Raw genomic sequence first — 8,260 nt, forward strand, 5'->3', positions numbered from 1 at the left:
TTTCCTATCCCGCACCTGACCACCATTCAGCGACATCCAACCCCCTTGAATCCTCGTCTGCTTACTTCTTTCAATTTCTCCTTGGTCGTGTCCAAATCAATCCGAGATCTGGTAAAATTGTCAGGAATAGCTGCTTGAACAAAACAGCAAGTTGACGAACTTGTCAATCCAAGAGTCAAGTCGTCGGTTGAAATCGACCCAGTGCACATAAAACTGCAAAAAATTCCGCCTTAGTGTAAAGATGCGCTCTAGATGACCAAACTCGAAAGTGATGGTGGTGGTGGTGGTGGTGGTGGTGGTGGTGGCAATGATGACGGTGATGGTGCTGGTGCTGGCGATGGTGAAGGTGGTGGTGGTGGTGGTGGTGGTGGTGGTGATGATGATGATGATGATGACAAGATTGAGAATTTAGGGCAAATTTGATGGTGGCAGTCATGATAATGACAATGATTAGCATGACGGAAAGGCAAAGAAACCCTTGCACGAGCAAAATGAGAGTAGCACATCGGCACGTGGCAAACATGATGGCTAGAAACATACCGAAGATCCTGACTTATTCTTCTCCAAGATCGTCACTTCACGCCAATCATTCTCCGCTACTCTCCACAACGCAAGGACATTCTGTCCCACCTGGAAAGCAGCATCTGTCACTCCCTGGAAAAGTTAGTGGGAGACGTTCGGACCTTGAGCTCTTTATCATCTTTCCTGCTGTTGTCCGTTTCGACGTTGTTCGAGACCCCATTGGTCTGATTTTCCTTCATCTTGCTCATCTTTCCCTCTTTGCACCACTTGTCAAATCCTTCTGACGACACACATGCATCGATGTCACCAGCTTCAATTTTCGACGATGTCTCAGCTGATCCAGGCTGATATCAACATAATGAGCAATAACGCCCAATCTCTCCTCATCTCAACCTCTGGCTCAAGGAACTGTGCTTCAAGGCTTGCCTGCAATTACTGAGTTATTTGTGATCATTGGAGTAGCGAACAGAAGGCAAAATAAGGTTGGCAAAGCTGCTTGTGGACCAGAGATAGACCGAATAGAGGGCAAAAGGAGCAGAGCAACGAGTGAGGGAGACGAGAGAGACAGGGACAGGGACAGGGACAGGGACAGGGACAGGGACAGGGACAGAGGTCCAGAGAAAATTCACAATGAGGACACCAGAAGGCTTCACCTCTTCTTCAGCAGCGTTCAACGTTGGGTTCACCACCTCCTCCTGCGAGCTCTCCTTGACCGTCTGACCAACACCCAGCACGTCAGGCGCAGGGGGCAGTGACAGAGAGTGGCATGCAGTCACATCGCCAGCCTCGCCGGGTCCACTCCTACACGTACAGTTCACGTGTTTACACCGCGTACAGCTCTTCCTCGTGCTGGCACTCATATCCCTTTCGGTCTGCATGACAGTCACCCGGCGCTCTCGCGACCAGCCTGCTGGCTGTCACCTCTGCAGATGCAGGAAACCATTAACAATCCCACGGCAGCAGGACAAGGCTGTCCTCAAAACGCATTCATCTCTTTGTCCTTTCCCCGAGGACGCGGTTTACTTTGCGACCCTGCAACACTTGTCCGTCAGTCAGGCATCATGTGCTGGTGCGGCAAGAGCCATGATAAGCGACATAGACGTATCAAGGGCTACGATAGTCGCTAACATGTGCTAGATCGAGGTCGTTGGCATCGACTTTGGAGCAACAAAAATCTCATTCCTATCATCCTCAAGACGATGTTGCATTATGCATTCTAGATGGCAAGACGAGGGTAGGTAAAGCTTTCTGGACATTACAACCTTCGTCTTCTCACTTGAAAACTCTATCTGAATCCTCCCTCAATAAACTTTTGGTCGATATTGCCGCCTATATGTTCTGTTTCCAACCACTTTAACAAAATGAATGAGAACCAGGCGTGAATCAGCTCAAATATACGCGGCTCAATGAGCTACAAGTCAGCCTTGTGCCGTTTACGGTCGAGCTCTGTTTCTCACAAGACCAGCCATGACATGATGTACTACCTACCGTATAAGGTGTCTCTCCCGCAAACAAATCAAACCCATTCACCACCTCATCTCGATCGCATGTTCTATCTACCCATAGAGTCTACCTGCTCCTCCGCTCCTCCTCTCCTCCTCTCGACGTCGTCGACCTCTTCCTCCTCTCTTCCCTCCCTCCTCCGCTTCCTCCATCGTCTCATGGGGAACAAGACTCTCTCCTCTTCCATACCCACCCCGCCTAATATCCACCCTACATGAGCCCCAACCCCACAAATATCTACCCCTACCCCCTGGTATGAAATAAAGTACCCCTATTCTCGAAGTCTTATTGCCCTAGTCATGCTTATCCCTACCCCCTCTTATGATGCTTCACATGGCAAGATTCCCAACTACATCGAAATTACATGGTTCATGGGTATCTAAATTTCAAATGAACACTCAAATCATGAAACTGATTGGCGAAACTGTTTCTTTGCCGACGAGCGATGGCGAAATGTGCGCGCCGATGGCGGGAGAAAGGAGAGAGTGAGGAAGAGACAAGTGAGGTATGATTCAAAGAGTTACAATTACAGAACACACAAGCTCGTAAAAACAGAGAAAGAGGAGGAGGAGAAGGAGAAAAGAAAAACGGTGGGGAAAATCAATTCTGGACGACTATCAGTGCATGAACTTGTAAAATCTGTCAAGAAATCTCTGCAACAAGGCAGGGTGTTAAAGACGAGCATGTGCCTGAGGAAGGGCCTTACCCAATGAACAGCCGTTGGAGAAGGAGGCATTGAGGGAGGAGCGACGACAGTGAGGTTGGCGGCTAAACTCCATCCTGAAGCAACGTCAGTGATGCGGATAACAGTACAGAGGTGAACAGGAAGAGCAGCAAGAGGAGAGCACAAAGAAAGATAGGGAGGAAGGAACTGCAAGTGATATTCTCACCCATGGCTTCTTGGAATCCATTCAAAATCTTACCAACCTGTTTCAACACAGCCATTCAGGACCTCCACAAAACTTTGACCTCTGCGATAGGAGGACAAGGCTGGTAGAAAGCAATGCAGCAGACGAACCGTCTTCGTGTCAGCATCAGTCCATGGGCCATACAATCCTTGAGCGTAGTCTCTTGCGTACAGCAGGACGATCAGCGGCTGGAAGAGGAGGGTGAGGAACAAAACGAATTGAAATTGACCATGCTGACCTGTCCCAACATGATTGACAACCAGAAAATGACGTTACCCGTCTGACTCCCCTTGAGGCATTTGGTCAACTCAATCAATGGCACCTGTAGTCAATCAGGAGGAAGTCCGGGGAGAAGAGGTTTGAGGACACTGAGATCGGAGGCCAGGAGAGCAGGAGGTGGTGAGGCGGTAAGCAAGCACGAGAGGTGGAGTATGGAAGAGGGAGCATGGAGGGCAAGAGATGGAGGCGGACCTGGAGCATCATTCCTCCGAAGGCAAGGAGCTTGAAGTTCCAGAACGGGATGCTGACGATGAGCTCGTGGAAAATCGCAGAGATTATGAAGATGAAGATGGACGCAGGCTGGAAGATCAGTAAGAGTTAATTAACACGCGAGATTCCAACGGAAGATGCGACGATCACCGATTTTCTCCATCCACGAGTGGTCAAGGGCATGTAGACATGCTCGACCATCCAGCTATGTACAGGGAGGTTCCAAGTTCTCCAGAAATAACTGTGGGAGTGAATGAGTTGAAATGTACACAAGAAACACTGTCACTTTGTACCCCAAAGTTGTTGAGTTCCACCAGTCCTTGTAGAATTGACGGTCACTGCAAACTCATCACGGGGATCAACTCCAAGACCACAAGTAGCTCACCCGAAGCGAGTCAGCTCCGCAAGAATGTTGAGATAGAGGTGGAAGATGGAGTAGAACCCCAGGATCCAGATTAGAAAGTTTGGCACAGCGATCTTGAGCAGCCCCTCGACGATGAGGAAGAAACTTCCGTTCTCCAGAGGCACCAACGTGTTCATGAGCCCAGGCATCACATACTGACGAGCAACCACGTAGATGCCAGCCCAGATGCCGATGAACTCCCAGATTCTTCTCAGCACCCATCCCCATCGAATCTTAGCTGTCCGAGGATACCTTGGGGAAAACACGAGAGTGGGTGCGGCGATGAAGTAGAGCAGTTGACGAAGCTTCGGCTTGAACTTCTTGTCCTTGCTCTTTGCCTCTGCCCTCAGGCGATCACAAACCAAGAAGAACGACACAATCTTCATGAATGCTGTGGTAGCAAAGACCAACACGATAATACCCCCACTCGGGTCTGTGCGGAAGTACCAAATCGCATACCATGGAACCACGAACGAGGCGATGGCGTTTGTCCAATGAAGTGCCTTGATGATGGGACTGTACACGTAACCATGCAGCTTCTCGATGCCATAGGCAACAAAGACGTAGAACCAAAGTGAGAAAGCTAGACAGACGTTGTCGCTCTTGCCAAGGTGAGTAATGTGCCAGGGGTTGATCAAGAGCCCGTACTTGTACAAGTTTTGGATGACAATGCGCAAGTTTGACATCAGAAGGAGGATAATGAGGACATTCACGAAACCACGATAGCTGTTGGAAGGATGCTCACTTGAGAACAGAGACGGTCTTGGTGCAAAAGACAAGAAATTTCCATCCTCATTCAACTTGACATGCATTTCCTCGGGGGGGTTGCCGGAGGATTGTTGGTTCTGTTTTTCTTGACTTTGGGTTGCAACAGCTCCTGACTCATCGGAGGGCTGACACATTGCTAGATCGAAGCGTGACAACAGGCCACGTAGAGCCCTCGGACTGCTTCCGCTGAGCTACAGAACGAATCAGAGCAGAAATACATGCAGCAGCAGAAGGGTCGTTGGTCTAAGGAGGAGAGTGAAGTTCCTAACCCCTTCTACAAGAGCAAAGATAGCTTCCAACTGATAAACTGAACTGACCATCGTCGCATCTTCAAGGTTCCCTATCGAGGCATTGCTGGAGAATCCTGACCTGAACTTTTGAGACCAAAACCGAAAGGATAGCCTCTCACTATACTAGGCTAGCTGTGATTGAAATGAATCTTCTGTCAGCAATAGCGAGTTCCGATATTGAAGTTCAAGGAGGAGATGTTCAAGATGCAAGTATCAAGACAGAGGAAAACGTGAAAGAGGGAGCCTAAAGGGGAAACCTTGCACATGAAGAGACAAATATTCGCTCAGCAATCGTGTGAACTGAGCCTCAAGAAATGAGAATCGAAGCAGGCATTGGAGTGTGAAAGGTGCTGCAAGCCTAGATCATATGTGCCGTGCTAAGCTGCCTTAAGGTGAAGATGAAAACTCGCTTTGGCTACTTCAAACATGGGGTCTGCTGGGAAACGGGCTATCAAGGACAGGAGTGAAGAAACAGGGATTCATAAGCAAGGTTAGTTTGCAAAGGAAAAGCAAGTGGTGTTTCATATAGTTGATGTTTGAAAGAATCGCCTGAGACATGGCTTCTCCTGCCTGCATTGCGCGATAACATAGGAGTACCGCCATGCGGCTCCTGCCATTTTCTCAGGGGCGGAGGGTCTAAACCCTCCGTAAGTTTTAAAATTGTACCACATAGTAATACTAGTACCAACTGATGCATTAAATATGTTCTTGAATATATGTTCTATTTCCAAACTTGCTACAATTTCAAAGTTTCAGAAACGTTTTTGAAAGTTTCTACAATATAAGTTTTGTTGATGCAAAATGTTCCGTACGATTTAGCCAGATATTAGTCGTCCTGAAGAAAAGATAAAATATATTGTTAATTGATACCAATTGTCCTCCATGGCTTATAAATCTGGTACAGTTCTTAAAACAACCATTGGTACCAGAAAGGTATCTCTGAGAGCCCAGAATGGGGCAGGAATTAATAAATAAAACAGTATCCTATACATCCCACATATTTTATTTAGCCTCAACAAGTCCGCCTCGGTGAAATATATGATCATTGTATATTTTAATTCATATTTTATCGATCAGTCCTAATGAAGTAAACTTCCGATGGGGGACCCTATAACCCCTCTACAACTCATGATGCTGATGACCCTACCATCCAATGAAATTGCTTTGAGTACCTCTACCTCCCAGTTGACAGCTTTCAGCAACGCAAATAACCCGGTACATATGTTCGAGGTTCAGCGAACCCGAGCTCAAAATTCACTACCCCACCCATGGTTCTTGAGTCGTTTACCCCCCTTCACTTAGGCGGAAGGTGTAGTAAAGAGCTCAGATAAAGAAGGGGTACTTCTGAGATGTTTGAAATGATGATAAGGGGGGTGGGGGTTATCCCTGAACCCCCGCCTCTTCGTCAGGGCCAACGGACAACCTCCAGCCTCCGTTTCCAAACATAAAAAGGTTTTAAATCTGTATCTAAATTTATATAGATATATACAAAAAGGTAATTGAGTACAAACATTCTCGATACTGCTGCTGTACAGTACCCACTGGTACAATTTTACAATAAATTATACAATCTCAACGCGGGGCGGGCCTGGAGATCTCGTGCTGAGGTGGGCCCGATACTTTTCATCAACCCTCGCATGTGCGGGATGGCGGGCAGCGCGTGACGAGCGTGGGGAGGCAGAGGAGGTGAGAGACGAGAGGAGGGAGGATAGAAGCCCTCTGCTGCCTGCTATGCACCTGAGACTTGAGATGATGTTGCTGCTTGCCTCGCTCTTGCTGGAGAAATGGCGTCCTGGCGATCCCCGTGCTGCTGCCATCGGGGGTCGGGAGCAACACGGGGATCGGGTGGGAAGGATCGGAGAGGGTCGCCGTTCCATGTTGTGCTCGAGAAGGGGAGATGTGCTCGTCTTGCGTGTCGCCTCCTCATTACATGCTGATGATATCTGTCAGGATGTCCGTAACGATCGCTTTTGTGGCCAGCGACCCACGAACGAAGAAGACGATCTGGGAAGGTAGGGACAGGACGCGTGTCTGTTCTCTTCTTCCCGCCTCCCAAGGGTCAGACTGAACTTACCCGTCGTGCAGGTTATGCGAATGGCTCGCCAGGGAAGCAGCAAGAGTTCAAACTGCAGTATGCTCGCCCGTCCTGCCTCCACACGTTTAACCCGGCATCTGCCCGCAGGCAAGGGGTGCCTGACCTTGCTGCCGATACCAAGATCCTCGCGAGATCGAGTGAAGGGCACACGATAACTATCAAGAGGTTGCTCTGATCCGATGATGGCTGCGAGATGAAGTTGAGGACTCGATCGTGGGGATGGATGTGTTGCTTGCTCTTCTCCTGCTCCTCCCCATCCTTTTGCCCCTGCTCTTGCTTCTCCTGTTCCCACAGTGCTCCACCTTCTTGTTCTCTACCTCGTCCATTAGAAATTGATGCTGCTGTTGTCCTCGCAGCATCGCGGCGAGCGGGGCAGCAGAGGAGAAGGTGTGGGTGAAGGCAGGCAACCTGGGAGACCCGCTGGTGGTTCAGATTCTCTTCAAGAAGCAAGGCTCAGGTGCGCTAGGCATGGAGCGGAGGCGAGAGCGAGAGGGCGGGTGCAAGTGCAGATCAAGAACTTGGGACAGGAGACGATGAGGGGAAGAGGGGGAGCGGGGGGGAGGGGGGGGCGAGGAGGGGAGAGAATGGAGAAGAGGGGGCAGGGAGGAGGTTGGCAGGAAAGGGGAGGGAGGGAGAGAGGGGAGGGAGAGAGGAGTCGTTGAGGAGGGAGGCGGAGTACAGGATATGAGAAGATCACTTTGTCAGGGTTGTGGAAGATGAAGAAGGTTGTAGTCACAACTCCATCGTTGCAAACCCTTGCGCCCAAGACCCTTCCCGTTATGAGTGAGGTGAGAGGTGAAGGAGGACGAGGACGAGGAGGGAGAGGGAGGGAGGAGGAGGAGGGAGAGGGAGAAGGAGGAGGGAGGAGGAGGAGGAGTGAAGAGGAGGAGGAGGAAGGAGGAGGAGGAGGGAGGAAGGGGGAGTATGGTGGTCGTGACGACTCCCATGCCGGTGATGGTGATGGCAATGACGATCATGTTACATCGACAGAGAGTAACATGCGCGGATGAGGAGGCCGGCAATGAGATGTTGGCATGCGCCCGATATGGGGTAAGAGAAGCAGGGGAGGGGAGAGGAGGTAATGGTATTTGCTATTCTTTGTTCTGAGACAGGGACTCAGGAATGCGAAGACATGTGCATCTTCATTGACAACGGGAGCGTTCCTGTCGACTATCAGAACGAACAGGGGAACACAGCTCTGCACTACAGCTGGTGAGCGGAGGGGGGGGGGGGAGGAGAGGAGGAGGAGGAGGAGGAGGAGGAGGAGGAGCGAGAGGACGAG

The 8,260-nt window shown here is 49.9% G+C and overlaps 3 protein-coding genes across 3 annotated transcripts in view; 1 reads left to right on the plus strand and 2 right to left on the minus strand.

Moving 5' to 3' along the window:
• GUITHDRAFT_158364 (hypothetical protein) overlaps positions 1-770 on the minus strand; it is a gene marked incomplete at both ends in the record, with an annotated part of 2,931 nt that extends 2,161 nt beyond the window's left edge. Inside the window, 3 exons of the mRNA XM_005826867.1 lie at positions 1-15; positions 161-213; positions 684-770. The exon at positions 1-15 is cut by the window's left edge and continues 163 nt beyond it. Of these exons, the coding sequence (XP_005826924.1) occupies positions 1-15; positions 161-213; positions 684-770 (155 nt within the window). The remainder of the gene's footprint in view (positions 16-160; positions 214-683) is intronic.
• A 1,872-nt stretch (positions 771-2,642) lies between these two features.
• Positions 2,643-4,727, minus strand: GUITHDRAFT_113937 (hypothetical protein; the record flags this gene model as incomplete). Its single annotated transcript, XM_005826868.1, has 9 exons — positions 2,643-2,678; positions 2,732-2,805; positions 2,916-2,952; positions 3,044-3,121; positions 3,172-3,255; positions 3,405-3,512; positions 3,573-3,663; positions 3,716-3,760; positions 3,808-4,727. The coding sequence occupies 9 exons, from the start codon at positions 4,725-4,727 to the stop codon at positions 2,643-2,645; spliced, it is 1,473 nt and encodes a 490-aa protein (XP_005826925.1).
• A 2,107-nt stretch (positions 4,728-6,834) lies between these two features.
• Positions 6,835-8,260, plus strand: part of GUITHDRAFT_113938 (hypothetical protein) — a gene marked incomplete at both ends in the record, with an annotated part of 3,750 nt that continues 2,324 nt past the window's right edge. The window contains 6 exons of the mRNA XM_005826869.1: positions 6,835-6,895; positions 6,969-7,143; positions 7,335-7,435; positions 7,684-7,766; positions 7,969-8,028; positions 8,099-8,190. Of these exons, the coding sequence (XP_005826926.1) occupies positions 6,835-6,895; positions 6,969-7,143; positions 7,335-7,435; positions 7,684-7,766; positions 7,969-8,028; positions 8,099-8,190 (572 nt within the window). The remainder of the gene's footprint in view (positions 6,896-6,968; positions 7,144-7,334; positions 7,436-7,683; positions 7,767-7,968; positions 8,029-8,098; positions 8,191-8,260) is intronic.

Source organism: Guillardia theta (genome assembly GCF_000315625.1).
Source record: "Guillardia theta CCMP2712 unplaced genomic scaffold GUITHscaffold_71, whole genome shotgun sequence".
NCBI lineage: Eukaryota > Cryptophyceae > Pyrenomonadales > Geminigeraceae > Guillardia > Guillardia theta.